This window comes from Gopherus evgoodei, chromosome 7 (assembly GCF_007399415.2).
Source record: "Gopherus evgoodei ecotype Sinaloan lineage chromosome 7, rGopEvg1_v1.p, whole genome shotgun sequence".
Classification (NCBI taxonomy): Eukaryota; Metazoa; Chordata; order Testudines; family Testudinidae; genus Gopherus; species Gopherus evgoodei.
The window spans coordinates 15,703,860-15,730,905 of NC_044328.1; the positions used below are offsets into that span (position 1 = coordinate 15,703,860).

The 27,046-nt window shown below is 39.9% G+C and overlaps 1 protein-coding gene across 2 annotated transcripts in view; it reads right to left on the reverse strand.

Moving 5' to 3' along the window:
- The window catches only part of PDZD8 (PDZ domain containing 8), a 131,438-nt gene that overhangs the window by 92,097 nt on the left and 12,295 nt on the right, over nucleotides 1-27,046 (reverse strand). Inside the window, exon 2 of one of the 2 annotated variants that reach the window (XM_030568326.1) lies at nucleotides 3,624-3,746. The exons of the other annotated variant lie outside the window; for it this stretch is intronic. Coding sequence (XP_030424186.1) covers nucleotides 3,624-3,746 — 123 coding nt within the window. The remainder of the gene's footprint in view (nucleotides 1-3,623; nucleotides 3,747-27,046) is intronic. 2 annotated transcript variants of the gene reach the window in all.

Below are 27,046 nucleotides of genomic sequence, written 5' to 3' on the forward strand. Positions count from 1 at the left end.
TCGACCAGGATCTCGAAGCTCGGCGTCTGGATCGGCTGCAAGAGTCACGGTGCCTGAAGCGGTGCTGGAAGCTGGATCAGTACCAAGAGTACCAGGCCAGCGAACGGGACGTTGATCTGCGCCACGAGTATGACCGGTACCGAAGAGGTGATCGGTGCTGGGACTGCGAGCGGCATCGGGACCGGGATCGGCAACAGGACCAGGAACGCCAGCGGGATCGCGATCGTGAGTGGTGCCATTCTGCGGTGCTAATAGAAGGTGATCTTATCAGGGCAGGCTTGCCCACAGACTGTATGACCCGCACCGGCGGTGCTGGGGGTTGAGGCAGCACAGACTCAGTCATTGCAATGAGATCCCTCGCTGTGGAGAATGTCTCTGGCGTGGAGAGAATTGTGAACTCAAATCACTGCTCTTGGCAGGGAGCTTTCAGGGACCAGACTCGACAGCCCTTGCGGGACCAGAATCAACGGTGCCAAGGTAGTCGGTGCCACGACAGGTGTAGGTGCCAGGCAGTCAGATCTATCCAGGTGATTCAGCTGTGGCGCAGAGGGTACAGAATCAGAGGAAGTCTTAGGCCTCTTTACCCTCAGGGAAAGAGAATGATGCCGAGGAGGCACCAGTGCCGGAGATGGTCGGTGCCGAGGGGTCTTAGTGGTGCCGGCGTGATCCAGTGCCGAAGAAGCGCTTCTGGCAGTAGATTGTCAGCGCTCAGTGCCGAGGGTGGAGGAGTAAGAGCTGCCTCCATCAGGAGCTGTTTGAGACGAAAATCTCGCCCTTTTTTTGTCCTCGGTTTGAAGGCCTTGCAAATGCGGCACTTATCGGCAAGGTGAGATTCCCCGAAGCACTTAAGGAAGGAGTCGTGACGATCTCCTGTTGGCATCGGCTTGTGAGAGGCTGAGCACGGTTTGAAACATGGTTTGGGCCCCGACACCGAGTGCGGGGAAGGGGCTAATCCCCGAACCCCTCTTAACTATATACACTATGTAAAGAACCACTAAAAATTAACTGCAAGTATAGAAATTTCAACTATATACACAAGAATAATGAGAAAAACTACAAGTAGCTAGGGAAGTGGAGATCAGCTAAGCTGCGCTCCACTGTTCCAACGACCGACACAGGTGGTAAGAAGGAACTGAAGGGCCATTGGGTCGGCAGGGGTATATATCCAGCGCCATAGTGGCGCCACACCAGGAGGCGCCCAGCCGACCCACCGAGTGTTGCTAGGGTAAAAATCTTCCGATGAGCATGCACGCATCGCGCACACACTGAATTGGAACTGATATGAGCAAGCACTTGAAGAAGAACCTTGAAATACCAGGAAAATTCCAGTGACTGGAAGAGTGCCAATGTTACACCGATATTTAAAAAGGGTAAGGGGGACGACTCAGGTAACTATAGGCCTTTTAGCCTGACATGAATCCCTAGCAAAATAATGGAACAGTTGATATGGGATTCAACTGATTAAGAATTAAAGGACAAGAATACAATTAATGCCAGAGCCAGTCAACGTACTTTGTGGAAAATAGGTCTTGTCAAACAAATCTGATTTCATTCCAATGAGATTATATATTTGGTTGGTAAATGTAATTGAGTAGATATAAGAAGGCATTTTGTAAAGCACAATATTCTGATTTGAAAATTACCATGATACAATATCAATAGACCACACATTAAATGGATCATCAACTGGCTAACTGACAGATCTCAAAAAATTGCAATCACCAGGGAATTGTCATTGAATGGGGGTGTTTCTAGTGAGGTTCCAAAGGGATCCATACTATGCCTAATGCTTTACAACATTTTCATCACCAATCTGGAAGTAAATATAAAAATCATTGCTGAAAAAATTTGCTGATGACACAAAGATTGGCATAAATAACCATGTGGACAGAGCAGATATGCAGAGCAATCTGGATTGGTTCGTAAACTGGGCCCATTCAAACAAAATGCATTTTCATGCAGCCAAATGCTAAGTTACACTTCAAGGAACAAAGAATGAGATCATAACTAGAGAATTGGAGACTGTCTCCCAGAAAGCAGTGACTCTGAAGAGGATCATAGGGTCATACTGAACAAGCAACTCAACATACGTTCACAGTGAGATGTAGTCAGTGGCAAAAAGGACTAATATCATCCTTGGATGAACAAACAGAAGAGTAGAAAGGTGATTTCACCTTTGTATACGATATTGGTGAGACCAATGCTGTATCCAGTGCCACATTTGAAGAAGGATGTTGAAAAATTGGAGAAGGTATAAAAGAGCCACAAAATTGATTTGAAAACTGGAGAAGATGCCCTATAGGGAGAGACTTAATATCAATCTGTTTAGTTTATGAAAAACAAGATTGAGAGCTGTCTTAATCACAGCATATAAATACCTTCATGTGGATAAAATACCAGATACTAAAAGATTCTTTAATTTAGTGGAAAAGGGCATAACAAGAATCAATGTATGGAAGCTGAAGACAGACCAATTCAAATGAGAAATCTGGTGCAAATTTCTAACAATGAGGGTAATTAACCACAGAGAAAAACTATCAAGGGAAGTGGCAGATTCTTTGTCTCTTGATGTCTTCAAATTAAGCCTAGATGCCTGGCTAAAATATATTTTCCCAAAAAACAAGTTATGCTTTAGTCTTCTTCTTTCGTATGGTGTCAGCAGGTAGCAACAACTACAAAATGTATATCTACGTTTGATAGCCAGCACACTGCCACAGCAGTGAGCTGGTGAATGTTTTAGTGAAACACAAAAGTTATTGGATTCAATACCAGGGAACTGGGTGAAATGTAATGGTCTGTGATACACAGGAAGTCAGACTAGATCATTTAATGGTCCCATCCAGCCTTAAATTTTATGAATTTGAGGGCATTTTCACAAAAACAAGTTTTACTTGCTTTGGGCTTTTGATTTTGTTATTTCTTTTTATTTTCAATATTAAAATCACTTCCACAGCAACAAAATTATGAAGTCACCAATAAGCCTATGAACCTATGAATTCTTACTTGATGGGGGGAAATAAGCAGTAGGAGCAGATTAACGCTTAAGCAACCAAAAGCAAAGAAGAAGAAAAATTATCATTTTACACAGATCTACATACACCCACAGAATTAATCTCAACAGCTTAGTGTGTGTGTTCCATGTTTCAACTGATCATTAAGAGAAATAATTTTTAATTTAAAAAAAGCTATATTCTAGTACGAGTTCAACCAGGAGAGTGAAGCTGCAGTGTTCCTGTATCAAAACAGCCTTAGTAATAATATCATGTACTTGAAAACCACTGTAAGGCCTAAATAAAAATATAGCAAACAAAACCAGAAAGTAAAAACAAAAAGCCTAAAAAACTAAAACTTTTATTAGTTTTTTAAAAAAGCTGCCCAAACACAGCACATTTGGTACTATGTCAAAAATGCAGCTTTTCTTTTATTTTACTTTTTTTCAGCGCTTGTAAAACATGCTGCTGCTTTTTAGTGTTTTTTACTTAAAAATTACCCACAAACCTTTGTTAGCCTGACTTTGGTCAGGTTGGCATACCTGGTTTTGTTTGCTATATTTTTATTTAGGCCTAACACCACTAAAAATTACTTAGTCCAGAAAGAGTGACAGAGCGGAGGATAGGACATACCTTGTACATTCTATTAAGGTAATTTTAAGTCGGCCTTCTGTCAATGGAAAATCTTGTATGTTGAGATCCCGATCTTCATATTCCTCAGGTGACATAACTTGAAATGGAAAAAATGGCTTGAACCTGATAAAAATAAAAATAAAGTCTCACCTTTTCATAAATAGGACTATTTTACTAGTTTAAAATACATTAACAGAACTATCAGGCACAAAGAAAAAGCATACACTTACAGGGCCATTTTTGTGTGTGTGTTTGTTTTTTTGGATGGAGGGGTTCTTTTTCTGTTTAAGACAATTAAGGACAGAAAATCTGATTTCTACAAGTCTTTCAGCCTCACCCCCAAAAGAGCCTCTGGAAGCTACTAAAAATTCTTCCATGAAAGAAGCTGAGGAGTACATAACAAAGTAAACACTTTGCTTTCCGTGGAATAGATTATCTTGAATGCCGTCTCCTAGCGTGCCAGTAATTTTGAATAAAGGAGTTTATAAAAATATTCTCTGATCTGAAACTGTGTAGCTGTATAGTATGTTAAAAAAAAATCTTGTGCTATTATGTGTAAAGAAACTACTATAAGCTTTCAATTTACCTATATAATAAAGTATTTAGGTGATTAAGGACAAAAAAACTACAGACAAATATTTACATACCACAGTATAGGTTTTCATACAATAGGATAGGCATAGCTAGAGAAATGCACTATTAAACAAGACACTGTTAGTATTGTTATCCATTCTAGTACCTGTTCTTACAACATTGAAAAAAACTTTTAGAGCATTATTTTGCTGAGAATGCAATATAAAAACTTTGAAAAGAAACTGAAGAAGGCAGTTAATATTACGTATAAATTCTGAATACCTTGATCAGCATTTTAATACTTCTTTACAGTCTCAAAAAATGATTTCCCTCATTTGCAGGGCATGGTCTGGTTTTGCACTGATTTTAGTTTAACCAGTGCAACTTGTGTTTTTGGACCAGGCCTAGGATTTACAGAAGCCCATAAACTCTCATTTGATGGAGCACGACACCAGAGAAAGAACACAGAAAAGCTCCCTTCGGTTCACCAGCAGAGGCATCCTTTTTTAAATTAAGAGGAGGTGGTAAGTAAATGCGGTGATGAAGATGTCAGCATTCCTAGAGCATAGTCTGAGCCCCTCTCCCCACACTCAAAACACAGAACCTGCATGAAAGAAGAAAAGTCTATTTTTAACTATCTTAAAAATAAAGAAATCAAAAGGAAAAAAGTTATGACTGCAATATTCTGACAAATTTTAAACATAAAATTGAGGAAATTCAGAGGTATGTTTCAATAGCATCTTAAGAGCCATATTGTACTTACAAGTATTGTGCTTTCAGATACCATGTTGATAGCTACCTTAGAAATAACTATCAGTGTATTTTAGATATAATGTTATAAGCAAGAAAGTGAGGCAAAATAGTGTAAGTTTGAATTTCCCGACTGCTGAGACTTTAAAAAATATCAGTCAATTTTGCATTAATGCAAGATGACTTACAAAGAGCATTCCAAATCCTAGGAACTCCAATACAGTATGTACTGAAATATGCAAAGCAGTTAAAGTTTTCTTTTCAAGTTGAACTTGAGCTCTGTAGTACTTTGTAGATAATTTAGTTATCTGATAATATTCTTTTAATATGGAATTAGAACACAGAAGTACATTTAAAACCAACAAAGTTGTGAATTACAAAACAGCAGGCTTGGATTTCATTTTTCTTGCCTAATGGCTTCAACATGCTTTTGGAAACAGATCCTTAAAGTCCTAGGCCAAAACAAGTTTAGATTATACTTCCATTCCCACTAATATTAGCAGGTTACAAATAAAATTAAATTTGGAGTATTTAGTTACATGTAACTGCTTCTTTACAACATTCAATTTTCATAACCCAGCAATTGCCATCTATTTAATGATAAGCTATTAGATGTTTGTATGTTTACAAAATTAAATGTAAACGTCTGTCAAGATTCCTTCCCCACTCTGAACTTTAGGGTACAAATGTGGGGATCTGCATGGACACTTCTAAGCTTAATTACTAGCTTAGATCTGGTACACTGCCACCATCCAGAAGTCAGTGTCTGGAGCACTTCCTGTCCCCCTAAAACTCTCCGCTCCCTGGGTGGCCTTGAGGGACTTCACCAATTCCCTGGTGAACACAGATCCAAACCCCTTGGATCTTAAAACAAGGGGAAAAAATCAATCAGGTTCTTAAAAAGAAAGCTTTTAATTAAAGAACAAAGGTAAAAATCATCTCTGTAAAATCAGGATGAAAAATACTTTACAGGGTAATCAAATTCGTATAGCCCAGAGGAACCCCCTCTAGCCTTAGGTTCAAAGTTACAGCAAACAGAGGTAAAATCCTCTCAGCAAAAAAGGGACATTTATAAGTTGAGAAAACAAAAATAAAACTAATCCGCCTTGCTGGCTGTTACTTACAATTTTGAAACATGAGACACTGATTCAGAAAGATTTGGAGAGGTCCCTCTTAGTCCCAAGAGCAAACAACATCCAAAACAAAGAGCAGAAACAAAGATTTCCCTCCACCAAGATTTGAAAGTATCTTGTCCCCCGATTGGTCCTCTGGTCAGGTGTCAGTCCGGTTTACTGAGCTTCTTAACCCTTTACAGGTAAAAGAGACATTAACCCTTAAAAGAGACATTAACCCTTAACTATCTGTTTATGACAACCTCAATGTATTATTATTCCAAGTAGGGTTTAATTACTTGTTTGTTAGTTAACTGAGCAGTTTACAGACTGCTCAAGGATGAAATAACCCAACTGCATTTATTAAGTAAAAATGTTTGGAAAGATTATTTCCTATTGGCAACTGAATACACAACTTAAAAGCCTTATTACTTTAACTAGTAACATTTAGCCACCTTGTGATCTTACTGTAAAATCCATACATGGGCCATCTACAATACAAGATGCCCAGTTCCTCCAATTCCCACCCTCCCAGATAGGGAAAGGGACATCCTTTAGGCTCTCTCACTCACTTATGCAGACAGTCGCCAACAACTAACCCCACTTAGCTGCAACCTTCCCGCTAGTGAAGAGTGCTCCCTGCAGAGCTGTCATTGCTACTCCTTTGTTCCGCTAAACAGGGGTGCTAAAGAACAAATACCAGGTATTCCAATTCTCAGAAGCCAGGTTTACTCCTTCCATAATGGCCTTGCAAAAGGTCAGCTTGGGAACACTCCTTATGTTATGAAGAAAGATAAACTACAACATTAATTTAATACAACATTTAAACAGTAGTAGGAATAATCCAGCCACACGTAAAGAACAAGTGGATTTATTTAAAATACTGTACTTAAGTATTACTTTAAAATACGAACTTACATTTGTGTTTTAGCAAAAAGACTTCATTAAGCAGACAAGGTGGGTGAGGTACAATAATATCTTTTATTGAACCAACTTCGGTTGGTGAAAGAGACAAGCTCTCTAGCTTACACAGAGCTGTTCTGCCAGACTCCAGTATTCTGAGACTAACACAGCTATAACACCGTCGCAAACATTCTTTATTAAGCTAATTTAATGAGATTTAGCCAAGAGATCTGGGGTCTGTTCCCAGCTCTGCAACAGATTGCATATGACCTGTACAAGTCAAGGTCTCATTGTTCCAGTTTCTCCATATAAAAAGAAAGGACAATATTTTCCATTTTCAGGAGTGTTGTGAACTTAGGGTATGTCTACACTGGCACTTTGTTGGCAAAACTTTTGTCATTCAGGGATGTTAAAAAAACAAACACACACACACGAACACCAAAAGTTTCACCAACTAAAAGCGCCAGTGTGAACAGAGCTTTGTCGGCAGAAGCACTCTGCCAACAAAGCTGCTGCAGCTTGTGGAGGGTGAAAGATTCTTCTTAGCAGGATAGCTCTAATGCCGACAAACAGCAGCTACACTGTGCAGCTTTCGGCGGCACAGCTGTGTCATTAAATGCTGTGCAGTGTAGCCATAGCCTTAAGTCGGGGTTGGCAACCTTCGGCACATGGTCTATCAGGGTAATCTGCTGGCGAGACATTTTGTTTACATTAACCATCAGCAGGCACGGCCCCCCTGCAGCTCCCAGTGGCTGCGGTTTGCTGTTCCCAGCCAATGGGCGCTGCGGGAAGTGGTGCAGGCTGCAGGGATGTTGCTTCCTGCAGCTCCCATTGGCCAGGAACGGCAAACTGCAGCCACTGGGAGCTGCAGAGGGCTGTGCCTGCAGATGGTCAACAAACAAAATGTTTCGTGGCCCGCCAGCAGATTACCTTGATGGGCTGAGTGCCAAAGGTTGCAGACCCCCGACTTAAGTCACCGGAGTTTGTAAACTGCTTTGCACTTCTATAATAATTTCAGAGGATTTCAACATCTACCATTATATTTAGTTCATCTTTAATACACAAAACGCCATTATACAGTGCCTAAAGAAAACCTGTCCAGACTAGGCCAATCAGCCAGAAACAGAAGAACGATGGCACATTCCTCCCTCTGTCCAGCAACATTCTGAAACAAACCCTTGTGCGAAACCAAATGCTCACGTCAATCTCAGCCACAACATGGAGCAACTGAGCTGGATTCCCATCAGGATTCTGTCCCAGGACCCGGCTTGAAGGTTCAGTCTTTCAAATCAGCCTCTGGTTTCTACAGTTCTTATAAATCTGAGGCTCCAGGCCACTGCAGCTGCACATAAAGGAGCTCTTTCTGTGAGGTAGTAAGTTGACTTAAGTAGCCCTCCAGTATTTCTATGACACTGTTAAACCTCAGCCAGTAACCAAAGGCCAAGTCCACACAATACACTTGCATCAGTGTAACAACTCAGGCATGTGAAAAATCCATACTCCTGATCGATGTTGTTATACCTCACTAAGCACCAGTGTAAACAGCGTTATGTCTACGAGACAGCTTCTCCCATCAACATAGCCATCATCTCTTGCGGAGGTGGACTAACTACGCTGACAAGAGAAGCCCTCCTGTCAGCATAGTAGTGTCCTCATTGAAGTACTACAGTGGTACAGCTGCAGCGCTGAAAGTGTAGCCCTGCCAAAAGACAGTTTCCATTTTGTTATATATGTCATGCAAGAATCAGATAATGGTGTGACAGTGGGGAGAATTTTACCAAAAAGCACTTGCAAGAAGTACTGTGTTTTTCTGAGTATTGCTCTGCCTTCTCACCATAGTTCCCAATGCCAATTTCCAATATATTTTTATTAGTTCATCTCTTAAGTCTTTCTATAATGCCATCAGCCTGTCCAGCGAGACTTAAGTCACTCATCAAAGTGAATATTCTGCTCCGATTTTTAAATGGGTCAGTTACATCTTGATATAAAAGGAGGCTCTTTTAAGGTAACCTTATCATTAATTTCAGTTTACAAGTGTCCAAGATTGAAGTAAGGGCCTTCCCTTCTCCACTCCACTGCCGATTAATAAGTAGACATTTGTCTAAATCCGCGTTCAATTGTTTCTTCAGAGAGACACTCCCATATTAGAGGTAGTAGATTTAACAGTTTCATCTCCTACTTTTTTCCATTATCTGAACCAGAGTTTCAGAGTCACTTGATCATAGGGGACTGGTAAGTACTCGAGCGAATGTCTCATTGGCTGGTCATTTTACACTATTTTCTATCATCAGTTTGCTGAACAAACTTGTTCTCCGTCTACTCTTTCCTCTTAACCAAAGAATATAGTCACATGATGCCTTGAAAACAAAGCTTCTCTAGTGTTTCTTCACTGCATTCACCCCATAGCAACCAGCTAGCATAACAGAAAACAGGCACACTGACAAAATACCACAAAGTTAGAGATTAGAGAACATACATTAGAGAACAAGAATTGTCAGGAATCCATGAAGTCCACCCTTTTAAAAAAAAAAAAAAAAAAAAAAAAGTGTGGATGCTCTTACTACTTCTTTGCAATCTACAAAGGCAGCCAAATAAGGTTTGGGGGGGGGTTCTATTTTTTTTTTTAAATGGATTTCTGTTTAATATCAGAAATACCATAGTTTGTCTTCCTGGTTTGAGTGGAGGACTAAGATTAGGAACTAGTGGGATAACATCACAAAATGATAATGAACATTTAGCAGATGAGCTGGGAAGACTGTAACTTTCTAAAACTTTGTTTTTGTTAACTATTTAACTCAAACTCCTGACACACTTGGGTAAAAGCTCACTTTGAGAATTCAAAAAACCCAGTCCCATCAACTTAAGATTTCTACTTCTCCAAGGAGGCCTTTAGCAAAGCTATCACAAAGCTTCATGTTCCTGATATTTCTAAGGTTAAACTCCCTCCCAAACACTTACAAAAACCTTTCAGGTGGAGAGATACATCATAAAGCAATAAAAAATGCACACATTTTTCATTGCTGTGCAGGCCATCTTTAAACTGGCTTTATTTTGATTTAAATCAGTTATTTCTATTTTTATCTACAAAAAGAACAGTTTCTCTCCCACTTTCAGTAACCCTTTAAGTATATACATAGTTAAATTCTATCCCATAGTCAGTTTTTTCCAAGCTGTACAGTTTCCTCAGTTCTTCATAACCCACTGTCTCCAAAAACTCTCTCATTATAGTAGTACTCCTTTGCACTCCATAAACTTGTCCTTTACAGCAGTGGTTCTCAACCAGGGGTACATGTATCCAGAGATCTTCCAGGGGGTGGTATATCAACTCAACTAGATATTTACCAAGGTCCGGGGTCGGCAACATTTCAGAAGTGGTGTGCCGAGTCTTCATTTATTCACTCTAATTTAAGGTTTCACATGCCAGTAATACATTTTTACATTTTTAGAAGGTCTCTTTCTATGTTTATAATATATAACTAAACTATAGTTGTATGTAAAGTAAATAAGGTTTTTAAAATGTTTAAGAACCTTCATTTAAAATTACATTAAAATGCAGAGCCCCCCGGACCGGTGGCCAGGACCTGGGCAGTGAGAGTGCCACTGAAAATCAGCTCGTGTGCCGCCTTTGGCACACGTGCCATAGGTTGCTTACCTCTGGCCTAGGTTTACAACAAGCTACATAAAAAGCACTGGCGGAATCAGTACAAACTAAAATTTCATACAGAAAATGGCTTGTTTATACTGCTCTATATACTAAAATGTAAGTACAATATTTCTATTCCAATTGATTTATTTTATAAACATATGGTAAAAATGAGAAAGTAAGCAATTTTTTAGTAATCGTGTGCTGTGACACTTTTGTGTTTTTTTCCTGATTTTGTATGCAATTATACTTTAAGTGAGGTGAAACTTTGGGGTACTCAAGACAAATTACTTTCAGGAGTCTTGTCTGGAAAGGTTGAGAGCCACTGCTTTACAGTCTTTGCATTTTATTTATATTCTTTCTATACTGTAGTGCCTACGTTTGTATTCAGCTAGTCAGCTGTATCCCATGTAATATAGTGAATAGTGATCAATAACTTCCCCTTTTCCTTAAAGTAAGTTGAATAGTTTAACTGCTTTCTAAAACTGGCTATGCCCTCACCCTACAATACAGTAAAACCTCAGAGTTATGAACATCAGAGTTACAAACTGACTGGTACACCACACAAGTCATTTGGAACCCAAAGTATGCATCAGGCAGCAGCAGAGACAAAAAAAACAAAATAAAAAAACAAATATAGTTAAATGTAAACTACTAAAGTAAAGGGAAAGTTTAAAAAAAGATTTGACAAGGTAAGCAAACTGTTTCTGTGCTTGTTTCAGTTATATTAAGATGGTTAAAAGCAGTATTGTTCTTCTGCACGGTAAAGTTTCAAAGCTGTTTTAAGTCAATGTTCAGTTGTACACTTTTGAAAGAACAATCAATGATTTGTTTAGAATTATGACATTTCAGAGTTATGAACAAACTCCATTCCCAAGGTGTCTGTAACTGAGGTTCTTCTGTACATAGAAAAAATCATAAAACTACTTTCTCACCAAGTCCTTGACAAAACACATGATGTGAAAGGCAGCACATCCCTGTATAACTCTAGTAGATGCAAGTTTTCTAACCGAATTTACTAACATTTAAGACTACCCTATGGCTTAACCATCCTATCTTAACACACAGTCAAAATTTATAAAACCATTCCTAAAGAGAAAGACAAACCAAAAAAAGCTCTAAATGTCTCCACCACTACTTCAAACAATCTTTGTACACCACAAAGCAGTGACATAAAAAGCCATTTCATTTTCCTTGTGAAGATTGCTTAACTATGGAATCAACTACAATGAATTTATGTTGGAGACTTCTCTGCAACTGTACCCAATAATCAAAAACCCCCTCTACAGAATGAAGAAACTGAGTAACCCAATATCAGAACTAGTTTTTAAAACTGTAGTGTTTTAGTGTTTGTAGTGCTGTTGTCTAAACAATATGACTTTGCGCTTATCTGGAGCAACTATACAATGAATTTCAAACTTTAAAATTTTATCTGATTTACTGGTCACTTTAAGATATTCTGGTTAATTATCTGCCCACAAAAAGCTCATCAACATTCCTCCACTAATAGAGCTGTCAGCTTCCATCCATGCAAATAACTTCAGCACAAGTTAGAAATGTTCTACTTGATTTTCAAAAATTGCCATATCAGTTAGAAAAAATGGAGACATTTCAAATTAAGGTAAAAGAATGCACTAGTTGGCTAACCCATTCCATCAGCATCTCTGAATAAACTTTGCAAGAGAAGAATGCAATATTTTTCTTTCAGTGTAAGGGTATGGCTACACTTGCACCGCTTTGAAGTTTCAAGTGTGGTCCCAGCGCTGCACGTACTCCACATCCTCTACGGGTGTAGCTTGCAGTGCTGGGAGCCGCACTCCCAGCGCTGCGGCACTGTTTACACTGAGGCTTTACAGCGCTGTATCTTGCAGGGCTCAGGGGGGTGTTTTTTTCACACCCCTGAGCATGAAAGTTGCAGCGCTGTAAAGCACCAGTGTAGTCATGGCCCAAGTCAGTCCTTAAATAGCACCAGTGCATTTCAATCAAATACATAAGATAGAAAACAAGCAGCAAAAAGTATGTTTTCACAACAGCAGGTCAGATGAGGTTGTCAAAGAAATCTTGTTAAAAGAGAGCTACTCAATTAATACTTAAAGATATTACACTTAAAATAGCACAAGACTCAGTCCTTCTGTACATGAAGCCAAAAAAAAGAAAGATAAATTTGTTTCAAATACTCTACCTAAAACTACTTAAGTTCCCTTTATGCTTAAGAATCCACACTCTCCGTCCAGGGTTCTCCTTGAAGGAAGGCAAATCCAGCAAACTTGATATTTTATCCCCACCTTTAACTCAACGAAAACCCAAGCCAAAATATCTTATCAACTACCGTAGGGGGGGAAAAAAAAAAGTTCTGTGCTTCTATAATGGGGAGTATATAGACCATATAATCTTCTACTCCCTCCTTTTTGAATTTTGGGAAAAGCCCTATCCATCTAACTGCAAAACAGCCTGAATTAATATTTAGTTTTTTTAAAAGTGTCCGGCCCAAACTCACATCTATTTGTATTAGCTATTGTATGTGGATTGTTTTGTGGGCTTTAAGCCAGTGTTTCTTCCTAGACAAAATGAAGACAAGAAATAGTCTTCTATACCGAAGAGAAGAGAAAAACAATAAAAAAAGATTCAGCCTATTAGCTAAAAGTATCTGTTCCTATCGGTATCTACTCATTTACAATGTCTTCAGGTACACCAAGAAACAAACCACCACCAAGCTCTGCCTGGCCAAAGACAACCAAGGACTTATGTAATTCTATTCACTCCATCTGCCAAGGATATCCAGAACCACAGTGCAAAAACAGTCACAGGCTAAATACCAGGAGGGACAAACTAAAATATCAACAGCAGCTGGACTCCTTTTCTGCTCTTCCGAAACAGGAGGAATTAGACTGGTTAAAGAAAACCAGACCTTTTTCATAGCACGGAAAGGCTATCATTTGCAAACTAAGTCAGCTTGAGCTGAAAAGGCAAGAGCATGAGCATATAACAATATGTTCTGAGAAAGGAAGAAAAAAAGCTTTAAATTATTCACCTGTTTGATGGAGGGAATTTAATGACAGTGTTCTCCAAAAACAATTACTCAGATTTCTCTTTACAACCACATCATCACTGTGGGTTATATAACTTTCAGTGCTACATTTTACTGCCATAGATTAATAGTGTCAGGTTTACAAATTTATAGTCAAGTTACATGCTTATTTTAGAAAATATACAGCAAATATTCAGTTAATCACAATACTTTAAAACTAAAATAGGTTTTAAATTCAAATGCCAACAAAAAAACAGTCAAAACTTAAAATGTAACAGACATTTACAAATTTTAAAATTTTTAGTGCAGAGTTATTCTGAAGGGTTTTAGAGAGATATTTCAAACTGTATTTGCAGGAACCAACTTCCTAAACGGAAAGCAAAAGACAGCATCTTATAAAGTTATCTGTATTTAACAAAACCACTGATTTATTCTAACAGATTGTACCATTAAGGAAGATATGCAAGGATGACAATTACTTAATTGCGTTTGGAAAAAATAAGTTCTGCACTTCTTCCATTTTGCAGGTACAGAAACCATTTAACTTCCTATGGAAGAAATCCAATAAATAAAAACTTTAATAAAATCATTTAAAGTTATTCTGATTTTGAAAAACCAGATTAAAAAAAAGTCATGCTTTTGCTACTTAAAAACATTTAAAGCATCAATATTTTTGGTTTCAAGCTTAAATAGCATTTAAATTAGGTTTGTTACACTGTTGGCAAATTTAATCCTAAACTGCCTGGAAAAATTCTAAAACCATTATAGGCCATTCCTAATAGCATGAAAAACAATGTTTGTGATATTTAGTCACTTTTTTGAAAGAAACTGTCTAACAAGTTACATAATCCTACCAATGCCTTTGCTGAAAGGTTTTATAACTCAGAAAGCTCCATTACAGATCACCAGTGAGAGAAAATATGAGCTCATCCTTATTTAAAAACAAAACAATTTATTTTGCAGAATTCACTTTCTTGCCCACACTGAAACCAATGAAAACTGTACTGCAGGAGTGTGACTGGATCTACATCCAACTGATTTTAGCAAATCAAAGCATATTTCTATTTGATAGTCAGTCTCAAACACGATCAAAGCATCTTAGCTTTACCACATCCGTTAAAATAGCTCAATTTAATTAAAAACGCCTCATTATTGGAGCATGTGGGTCTTTTCAGGAGATTATGAAAACATGCAAAATCAGTTTTCTGACATTTTAGCACTCCACCCACTTCATGGATTCCATTTTCCCATTAATGCAGGAGGATCACATGCATAAACTTTCAGTACCCTGAGGCAGTGGTTCTCAAGCCACCGCTTGCTCAGGGAAAGCCCCTGACGGGAAGGTCTGTTTACCTGTCGTGGCCGCAGGTTCAGCCGATTGCGGCTCCCACTGGCCGCGGTTCGCTGCTCCAGGTCATTGGGGGCTGCAGAAGGCGGTGCAGGCCAGGGGACATGCTGGCTGCCCTTCCTGCAGCCCCCTCATTGGCCTGGAGTAGCGAACCGCAGCCAGTGGGAGCCGCAATCAGCCAAACCTGCGGATGCAACAGGTAAACAAATCAGCCTGGCTGGGCCCGCCAGGGGCCTTCCCTGAACAAGTGGCAGCCCTAGTTTGAGAACCACTGCCCTGAGGGACTTAGTCAAATCTACCAAAGAGGAGGAAATGTAGCACCTGTTTTTCTCTTAAAGATCTTCCACTTAATCCATATGCATACATTATGCTCCTTCCATTACTTTGAGGGGATAACATGATATTTTGATGACATAAGGGAAGATAAGGATGGAACTTACTATCACAGAATTCTTCACAAGGGAGTTTGTAGAAGTTCTACCCCTGCCTAGATGATGGAAAGATAATAGTTGTACAATCCCACAAGTACCATGTTTACTCCAAAGTAGCTTTCAGCAACTTTCTGCATCGTCTTTGGACTCAAAGTCTATGACTACATTTTTCAAAAGTAACTGGTGATTTTGGATGCCTTACTTGGCAAAAAAAAAACAACTTTTGTGGTGTCTGATTTTCATAAAGTACTCAGCACCCACCCTCTGAAAATCAGGCTGTTTGAAATGTATCAAAATGGGAACCCAAGTTACTAGTAGTCACTTTTGAACATTTGAGCTTTAGTATCTGGCAAAATATGCACCAATATTCGGTTGGCTTCTTTGCCAGTAACTAGCTCAGATGCTTTACCTCTTTATCAGAAAGTCATAGATCTGGTAGAGAGAGTCTTGAAAACACTTAATACTTCTGTCAGTACTAAAACAAACAAGTACACCTCTCAAACTAATTTCTTTATTTAAACAGAGAAGACAGGCCTAAGAATGGCCACGTTTCTGTTTGGATATTTCTGAAGAATAGTCTCTCTGAAAACCTGAATTCCATAGTTATACGAGAGTTTTCAGGTCCCTTACTACTGCTGGGTTTCCTTGGGATGTTTATAGGACACGGCTGAAGCCAACTGCTCACTCCAAAGAACAACAAAAACCTCACATAATGCTAGCTTCGAACCAGGCAAGGCCTGAACCCACTGACTGACCAAATATATTAAGTTTGCAATGGTCCTTTTCTGAATAGTTCAGATATAAGACCCAAGGAATCCAGGAATAAGGGTAGAGTCATGTCATACTTGAGCAAAAACCTGACATAAATCTAACCCCTATGCCTCAGTAGTTTCCACTGCAAGGAACTCTCCTTCATGACCACATTCACATGTTTTTTGGAAGAAAGATCTGGATATTTATTTATTTATTTTTAATCTCAGAGGGAGAACAATTTCCACAACATGGATTATGCCCAAAGTACAATGGTTGAGATAACTATTTGAGAAGCCTCTCTTTTTTTGCCTTTTCTATTCAAGAATTGTACTATATAGGCAAAAACGCACAGGGATTCCTTGTGATGGAGTGGGCCTTCCATCTCTGTTGCTACTAGCCAAAGGGATTATTTGAAAAACAGGTTGATCCTCTATGAATACAAGTGACTCAGCCAACTGGAAGCTATTACTATTTTTTCCAGGAGCATATCTTTCATTCTCATTTTGGTGAGCAGAGCAGCATGGCAGTGCTCCTTGCTATAGGAACGCAATACCCAGTCTTCCTGGGACTAATCAATCAATCAATCAGTCGGGGGGAGGGATAGTTCAGTGGCCTGAGCATTGGCCTGCTAAACCCAGGGTTGCGATTCAATCCCTGAGAGGGCCACTTAGAGATCTGGGGCAAAGTCAGTACTTGGTCCTGTTAGTGAAGGCAGGGGGCTGGACTCAATGACCTTTCAGGGTCCCTTCCAACTCTAGGAGATAATTTAATTAATGGAGATATCCTAATTAATTAAAACTAACCATTTATTCCGAGGCTACAACAGGCAGGTGAGAATACCTCCAGCTGGAACCTGTTCAGGAAAGCACTTAAGAACCTGCTTAACTTTAAGCACATACTTAGAGATAAATATTTGATTAAATGCTTTCTTGAATTGGGCCCTCTGTAAGAATGTCCTTGATATAGTGGGCAAACTACAGAGAATCTGTGTAAGAACTTCCTCGTGGAGAGGTAAGTGGAAAATGAAAAATAGATTACAAAATGAATAATAGATCAGTGCTCAACATGGGGGAAGTGGTTTTCCAAGGTTTTCTAAATTACCTTCAGAAGTCTCTCAGGTTACAAGCAGGGTACAGTGGTCAACTGCACAACATTATCACGAAAGCCTGCATAAATTAGGAGGAGCACACTGAGAGCAAGAGTATATTCAGGGAGGAAAAAATTCCTCTACACTAAACTAAACAGTAAAGAATGTAGTATGCATCTCCATAATCAATACAGAGAGCTGACTAAGCTCCAGTTCCCCTTGATTTGTTTCAAAACAACTCCACAATGAATTCAAATAGATTTGTAATAAGACAAGTCAAACTGCTCTTTAGCAGGTATTGCCAACAAGATGGCAGATGAATCATTAAGAAAGGGATAGAAAATAAGACAGAAAATATCATATTGCCTCTATATAAATCCATGGTACACTAACATTTTGAATACTGCATGCAGATATGGTTGCCCCATCTCAAAAAAAGATATATTAGGGGTACGGAAGGGCTGCCGTAAGAGGAGAGATTAATAAAACTGGGACTTTTCAGCTTGGAAAAGAGATGACTAAGGGGGGAATATGATAGAGATTTATAAAATCATGACTGGTGTGGAGAAAGTAAATAAGAAAGTGTTATTTACTCCTCCTTATAACACAAAAACTAGGGGTCACCAAATGAAATAATAGGCCCAGGTTTAAAACAAACAAAAGGAAGTTTTTCACACAATGCACCATCAACCTATGGAACTCCTTGCCAGAGGATGTAGTGATGGCCCAGACTATAACAGGGTTCAAAAAAGAACTAGATAAATTCATGGAGGATAGGCCCATCAATGGCTATTAGCCAGGATGGAGAGGGATAGTGTCCCTAACCTCCATTTGCCGGAAGCTGGGAACGGGCAACAGAGGGTAGATAACTTGATTTCCTGTTCTGTTCATTCCCTTTGGGGCACCTGGCATTGGCCACTGTCGAAAGACAGGATACTGGGCTAGATGGACCGGGGGGGGGGGGGGAGGGTGGGCAGAGGGGAGAAGAGAGAGAACTTTTTGAAAGTTATTGCAAAAGAAGAAAAGAAAGAATGTGCTCTCCTTCATGGACACTGAAAGACTAGGCAAGGTGTGATTGCTCCAGAAAACATGCCACCAGACAGCTTTTAGTTAATCTTAAAATAAAAAGATAAAATAAAGCAGCAACTCTGCCTTCATTCAGTGAGATTAAATGCCAATTCTGATGGTAAAAAAAATCCTTCTCTTGCATTAGACAAGTAATAACTGTTTAATCAGGCACACTGTATTCAGAGTTACGAACACCTCGGGAACTCAAACATTTGTAACTCTGAACAAAATGTTATGGTTGTTCTTTCAAAAGTTTACAACTGAACTTTGACTTAATACAACTCTGAAACTTTACTATGCTGAAGAAAAATTTGCTTCCCTCCATTCTCCTCTCCCCCCCCTTTTTTTAAAGTAGTTTACGTTTAACAGAACACTGTACTATATTTGCTTTTCTCTTTTTTTTTGGTCTCTGCTGCTGCCTCATTGCATACTTCTGGTTCCAAATGAGGCGTGTGGTTAACTTGTTAGTTGGTAACCAATGTCCTAACTCCAAAGTTCTACTGTATTCTATGTTTCAAAAACTTGTGCAATCTTGTTGCACAATAATCAATAATGGATGTTCAGTTTTATTTGAAGATCATTCTTCAGAGCACTGGGGAGCAACAAAAAGCTGTCTGTCCACTCCCTACTGCAAAGCATTATTTTCCAATTCTATAACACCTTCTTCCATATAATAGACTCTTAAAGTACTATACAAACTTTAAGCCTCAAAATAGTCCTGCAAGATGGGTTTTTATCCCCATTTTATAAACAGGAAAAAGCTCTGCTAACAGTAAGGGCAAGTCTGTGGCAGAGCTGCATGTAGAACCCAGATCTCTTCAATTCCAATCCTCTGCTTTCACCTCCAATCCATACAGTGAGATTGTACTCCATACGTTTCATGGAAATATGCTAATGAGGGTGACTATAATGTAACTGAAATATGCTTTATGCAAAAGGTCTCTTGTAAGGTATCATTATAAAGCTTATAATCTACTGAGTGTGGTCATCCTATTTATATAAATATATCATTCTTGTATCTGAAACTAGAAATATGAAATAACTCTGAGGTCCTATTGTAATTATGCAACATGTGGGCCATTAATAGTGGTTTGGAATCTTGATGACTCCCATTAACTAGGACAATTGGTTGTAAATGGCTCTATTTACTTGTAAGTCTTCCTGTATATGTGCGCGCCAGCAAGTGGGTAATGAAGTCTTACCATGACATGTGATCTCGTCACCTGAACTGGATCCATCTTTAATCTGGTGCTTATACATTTAAATGGAGGGGTGAGAACCCAGAGAAGGGGGACACAGGATTCCTGCCTTGTGCCAAAGACATATAAGGGGTGGAACAGAACAAAGTGTGCTGCCAGTCATGAGAAACCCTTGGAGTTACCACCTTAGCTGGAACTAACACGAACTGTACCAGGGGAAAGGATTGGGCCCAGACCAGGAAGAAGTCTAGTCTGTGAAAGAAGCTTATTGGAACATCTCTAAGGGTGAGATTTACCGGTTGAGACTTGCGTGTTTTGTTTTATTTTGCTTGGTAACTTACTTTGTTCTGTCTGTTATTACTTGGAACCACTTCAATCATACTTTTCATACTTAATAAAATCACTTTTGTTTATTAATTAACCCAGAGTGAGTGATTAATACCTAGGGGAGCAAAGAGCTGTGCATATCTTTCTCTCAGTGTTATAGAGGGCGGACAATTTCTGAGTTTATCCTGTTCAAGCTTTATACAGAGTAAAATGGTTTTATTTGGGGTTTGGATCCCATTGGGAACTGGGTGTCTGGGTGCTGGAGATAGGTGACTTGCTGAGCAGTTTTTGGTTAAAGTCTGCAGCTTTGGGGGCATGGACCACACCTGGGTCTGTGTTGCAGCAGGCTTGCATGTCTGGCTCAACAAGGCAGGGTTCTGGAGTCACAAGATGGTAGGGAGAACAGGTTCAGAGGTAAATTCAGCACATCAGGTGACAGTCCCAAGGGGGTCTTTGTGACTGAACCTATCACACATACTTCCTCTCCATGTCTACATCACGAAAACCACTGATATCCTTGTTATAAGATTCTATATTGACCAAGAACTGACTGATTTTGACTCAAAGATAATCCCTCCACATGAGGACTACAGCATTAGTGAAGCACACTATGACTTTCAAAAGCCCTAAATTCATTTACACATAATTTTTAAAAGTTGAACGGGTTACAGAAGTTTCACCGGTATTTATATGGTCCCTGACCACCACACATACAATCATTAATAGATTTATCAGCACAACTAAATCTGAGTGAATAACTGATTTTCCTGTTCTTTGGAAGTGGGAAGGGAGGGGGGAGAAATGAAAAAAAAATTCAGTTCAGGTCAAACAAAATCCAAAGCCTATATTCACCATGTCCAGAAGGAGCCACCACCCCATCTTTCAACTTTTAGCCCAGCTGTAGGGCACTCACCTGGGATGTGGCAGACGCAAGCTCAATTCCCCATGCTAGAGCTGGGATTTGAACCCAGGTCTCCTCTCCCCTCTTCCAGTGAGTACACTAATCACCACACTACAAAATTACCTCCCTCTCACTGTGTGTGGCCCAACAACTATTCAGGTATTTTACACAAAGTGGAACAGCTTCAACAGAAGGGACTGAGACCCACTCATTCCCGAATACCCTACCGCCTGATAGTTGGGTCTCCCCATTCATAGGTAAGCTGCCTAAATTCAAGTCTCTGCTCCCACTTCCCAGGTAAGTGTCCTAATTACTGGGCTAAATGTTCTAATGTGGGAAAACAGTAGCACTATCCACTATTCCACCCATTATTCCAGCCCAAAAACAGCAGTTTCAATCAGAACAATTCAATCAAATTTGCGGACAGTTTCAGGTTGACCAAAACTGTATGTTTCGGTAAATAAACTATTTGTCCAACCAAAAAAGCTGTTAATTTTTTGGCATTGTCACCCCAAGACTGTGAATTTCAGTTCCCTCGTGTTCTACATTGTTACTTTTGCCTGTGATAGTAACCTCTTGGCATTATAGGTCATTTGCTACACATCTGAGATATGGCCTGATTAATTTTCACTAGTAAAGTCACCGCCTATTTGATTTTTATTTTAATGCTTACATCACAACATGGAATTCCATACTCAACTTCATCATCTTCAAGTTTCATTCAAAATGGAGTGGTATATGGAAACTGGCAGATTTTATACAAGGACACAAAGGTTTTACTGCCATTCACAGTAAACAAGACCAGATGTACAAAATGCTTAAGTGTTTTAAATTACATTAGTGACACTGGCAAACAAAACATGATCCTGTTTTAACACATCATATTGCAAAACCAACATGAAGATCTTAGTACATACATATAGGCAACCTTTACCATGAGAACATATGGTTCACAAAGTTACACTGATGTGTAAAACTGACATAGGAAAATAAAATAAGTTCACCATTAAAGACATTCAGAAACTCATACAGAAGATGTTCATAAACTTGCAGATAAGTATTGTAAATCATAGTGAACTTTCTCCTTGATTTTCTATCAAGGATTTGGAAAGATTTTAGAACTTTACTTTAAGCCAAAACAGCCAAAAGTGTACACATTGAGAACCAAAGATTTGCAAACATTGCGGTTGAAATGTAAAATATCTCCCTTGTCCCATACCATATAGTATTTTTAAATACAGAAGTTCAAAGACCAAAAGTATTATGATCTTACCTTTCCCCCCCATTTCCCTCACAAATGTTACAACAGAAGATCTCTAGACATTTTTTTTAAAAAGAAAATCTTACTGAATGATAGACCCCTGAAAATAGGAATGAAATGTTAATATAATTCAAGTTATATTTTTTAAAACATCATATTTATAATCTAAAAAGTTAATGAATTCAAGGTGTCAATTCTATCATGAATTGCCCCATAATATGTTCTTCACTAACACCTTGTAAGAATCTGATTTAGATGAGACACGTATTTCACTGTTGTGATCCCGATGTATTTTTTTTTGTAACCAAGATACAGTTTTTATGTACAGGGGAAGGAGAATTGTTCCTCAAGAACACCAGGCTGGTTTACAAAATAGTTTAAAAAAAAATAAACAAAAAAATCTAACAATGGCACTCGGGGGGAGGGGTGGGAGGAATTCTATGTATTTTTAACAAGACTATTCATTACCATCCTTGGATCTTAAAATAAGACACCCCGGTAGAAGTAATCCAAACTACTACTACTGTAGATAAATTTTAGTTATCTGAACATAGTACAATTTTACTGTTGCTTAAGTGAGTGTCAAATTAAATCAAATCTGAATAAACTATCCACTGAATTTAGAGTGCAGATACTATATACACAGACCAAATACTTGGGTAGCATTTTTTCAGCAGCTCTACAATTCTGAGTGGTATTTAGAAGAAACATATTTTATCAATATGCACTGTGGAGAATTCAGTTAGAGGTTTATTTCCCATTCCACATTTTACCTGTGCTTCAACCTACGATTTAGATTTTCAAACATGATTTTTTTGATACTTTACCTTTGAAATGCCACACAGGTTGTAGCACAGTTTGTTGCCATGGTTTCAAGTTTTAAAAAAATTAGTTCACTCTTTCCACTGATCAGAATATAGCAAGCTATACAAACATGATCTATTTAAATCCTTCTCATCAATATTTGAATACTCCCGTTTCCAAGTTTATCTAACAGTATTGTTCCGCCCTGTTATGTGGGAGAGACTGGTTTGAACTTTGTGCCAGCCTTTCACTCCTCAGGCTTACAGGAGCTAAGGAACCAGATGTCCTCTAGGCCAGAAGTGGGCAAACTACAGCCCGCAGGATGATCCTGCCCTGTCCCCCGAGCCCCCACCCCTCCCCTGCCGTCCCCCCCGCCCCCCTCCGCAGCCTCAGCTCACTGTGCCAGCAGTGTGGCGGCGTGGCTGGCTCCAGCCTGGCAGTGCGGCTCAGGGTGAACACAGAGTGCCCTGGCACAGCCCCCCTACCAAACAACAGGGGGCCCCCCAAGGCTGGGCTCCTGGGCAGCTCAGCACCAGTGCACCCCCCGCAGGAGGGGAGGGGCTGCACTGCAGGGGCAGGAGAGCAGGTGAGCGGTGCAGGTGGCAGGAGCTTGGGGAATGCAGCCGAAGGACTCAGAAGGAGCACCAGGCATCCACACAGCTGGCCGGAGAGAAGCAGCACTTAGAAGGGGAAACCACCACTTCTCTCCGGTTGCACGGCTGCCCCTACTTCTCCTGAGCCCTCCATCCATGTTTGCAGGGCCACATTCCAAAAGGGGCTGGGGGGTGGATAGAGAGGGGATCCCAGAGGTGCGGTTAGGGGCAGGGTATCCCAGAAGGGGGCAGTCAGGGGACAGGGAAGGGGGTTGGATGGGGGTGGGGTCCTGGGGGCAGTCAGGGGTGGGAGGGTCCAAGGAGGGGGCAGTCAGGGGAAAAGGAGCAGGGGGGTTGGATAGACCAGGGGTTCTGAGCAGGGCAGCAAAGAGGGATGGGGCGGGTGAGGGGGCAGGCTGTTTGAGGAGGCACAGCCTTCCCTACCTGGCCCACCATACTGTTTCGCAACCCTGACGTGGCCCTTGGGCCAAAAAGTTTGCCCACCCCTGCTCTAGGCTCCAACACATAAGAAGGACCTCACCCCCCCACCCCTCTCCTCAGCACCCAAAAATCAAGTTCTATGTTTTACCTTTGCCATCCCTTACACTTTCTTTGCAAGTATCAGAAGGGTAGTCGTGTTAGTCTGGATCTGTAAATGCAGCAAAGAATCCTGTGGCACCTTATAGACTAACAGACGTTTTGGAGCATGAGCTTTCGTGGGCGAATACCCACTTCGTCAGATGCATCTGAGGAAGTGGGTATTCACCCACGAAAGCTCATGCTCCAAAACGTCTGTTAGTCTATAAGGTGCCACAGGATTCTTTGCTGCTTTCTTTGCAGTTCTCTATCACTCTTACGTAAACCTGGAGTTTCACAAGTCTCTGTTAAACTGGTCTCATGTTTTATTATTTTTGTCACCATCTAAAATAATTAAATTGAAACAAGTATATTTAAGGTGCCCAGTGACACTTCAGCATCGCTGAAAAGCCACAACATGCCACCCATTTTAGCCTAACAATGCATTGGAGTTCTACTCTGAAAAGTAAAACACAAAACTCACCTTATTGTTTGTAAACTAAAAATATCTGAGCTGGATTCCGTGACACATGGTAACTATGGAATGCCACAATACTCTTTTTGTTGTTTTAAAAGCTAAGAGCCCTGAAAAATAAACCTGAACTCCAAGAGCAAAACTGGGAAGGTGTCACACACATCACCGATAAGAGAGTTACTGCAGGCCAAAGTTTGTGCTTGGTTAAATCTTTGCAACCGAAAAATACACAAAGCAATATGTTAGTGCTTAAAGTAGTTAGTCTATTTAGTTTTACAAAGAAAATGTCGAGAGAAGACTTATAGTCTATAAGCACCTAAATAGAAGGAAGATATCTGACAGTAGAGAGGTCTTTAAACTGGCAGATAAAGGCATAACAAGAGCTAATGGCTGAAGTTATTCTAAAAAGTTTCTATACCACACTCATCAGGGTAGTATCTGAATGCCTTTCAGTAATCCATTAAGCAATATGACTAACAGCTGTCACACATTTGTTCCCTCATCCTCTCGCTAGGGGAGAAATGTGTGCAGTGGAGTGTTTTGGAACATAGTTAAACAAACCCAGCTATATATCTGTTGCACCTTGCTCTTGGAGTGGAAAATGGTGAGGTCTGCAACAGACCTTAGTGCCTGTGAGACTTTGTTCCCCTGTCTTGGGTCAGCCCCCAAATAAGTTGTCTCCTGCACCGGCAACCTTTGCTCTGAATTGTAGGAAGTTCCACTGCACAGAGGGAGCAAAGCTGTCAATCAGGATTTATCCTATAGGTTCAGGCAATCTTCCAGATACCCTAGTCACAGAGTACTAAGCACCTTGGATACAAGGACCAAATGCAGAAGCTAAACAGATTCAGACTAGAAATAAGGTTTTGTTTCTGTTTAAACAGTGAGGGTAATTAACCTTTGGAAAACATTTACCAAGGATTCTTCATCACTTTATGTCTTTAAATCAAGAACGTATCTTTCTAGAAGATTCGTTAGCTCAAGCAGAAGTTTGGAGATTGATACAGGAACCCTTTAGTGCAATTCTATGGCTTTTTAGCAGGTCAGATGAGATGACTAGAATGGTCCCTGCCTTCTGGCCTTAAAAATATGTGAATTTATGTTTTTACTCGGAAAAATCATGTGTCTTTTTAATACTTCAGAAATGAAAGTTAATCTATTTTTAGATCCAAATCTACTTGATTGCTCAGAAGCCATAATACAGCAGTAAAAACAAACATACTAAGACACCTTCGGTGATGCATTTTTTAAAATGAAGCATACATAAGGTGACTAGGTGCTTTCTCATCACTTATGTACTGCTGTTCTTTATTTTATCAAAACTGCCCCATTAACACACAAATATCACTTGACTATCTTCAGGAAAACTTGTAAGTTGTTCAAGAAAAAAAAAAAAAGACAGAATAAAACTGCTCTGCTTCATAACTTCATTGGTCCAATCTATCACTTAAAAATGTCGCTGAAAAAAGCTACAATTCAATGTTATACTACTAACATTAGTCCCTACTGACACTTCTTTACTGAATTACCGATCCTGTCATTTGAGTATGTAATACTTTCTCCCAAATGCTTCTTCCACTCTCTCTCACCCCTATTTTATTGTGTTTACTTTTCAGTACAATTAATAAATTCTCCTATTGTTCAATGGAGAGTGATGAAATGTTGAAATAGTTCAAAACCAAGCAAGCGTGAACATGAGTTACACACAGAGAAGAGTGTTGGTGACTTGAGGCAATCACTGCAGGAATGTTGAATAAGCAGTTTACCAGTTACCCAATAACATGAAATGACTAGCTACTATAGTGAAACTGTCAGTATGAGATGAAGGCCTTGGCTACACTTGCATGTTATAGTGCAATAAAGCCACCAAAAGCGCTCTATCTACTCCCCGTCCATACTGGCAAGACACGTAGAGTGCTCTGACTCCGCAGCTGGAGCACTCCTGGTACTCCACCTCCCCGAGAGGAATAACATTTGCTGCGCTCTTGCTGGAGCACCACAGCGCCAGTGTGGACACCTAATGCGCTCTGATTGGCCTCCGGAAGTGTCCCACAATGCCCGTTCTAGCCACTCTGGTCATCACTTTTGAACTCTGCTGCCCAGTTCTCAGGTGACCAAGCATCAGACCTGCCCTTTAAATTCCCATATTCAAGCCTATGAGTGAACCCGATCCCCACCCCACCCCCTGGCCCTTTTGGTATTTCTGTGTTACTTTGTGTTTTTTTCAATAAATGAATTTTCTTTTCAATAAATGGAGTTTTTTACTTTGAAAACATACTTTATTAGTGCATAAAGCAAAATATACCTTAGCCCAGGAAAGCAACAAACACTGCAAGTCAGTGTACCAAACACAGCCACTGCACTTAACTCCTGTGCAGAGCACCAGACATTACTGGTGGCTTTCAGCCTCAAATTGCTCCCTCAATACATCCCTAATCCTTGCAGCCCCATGCTGCGCCCCTCTAATAGCCCTGCTCTCTGGCTGTGCAAATTCAGCCTCCAGGTGTTGAACCTCCAAGGCCCATGCCTGAGTGAAGCTTTCACCCTTCCCTTCACAAATATTATGGAGGGTACAGCACGCGGATATAACT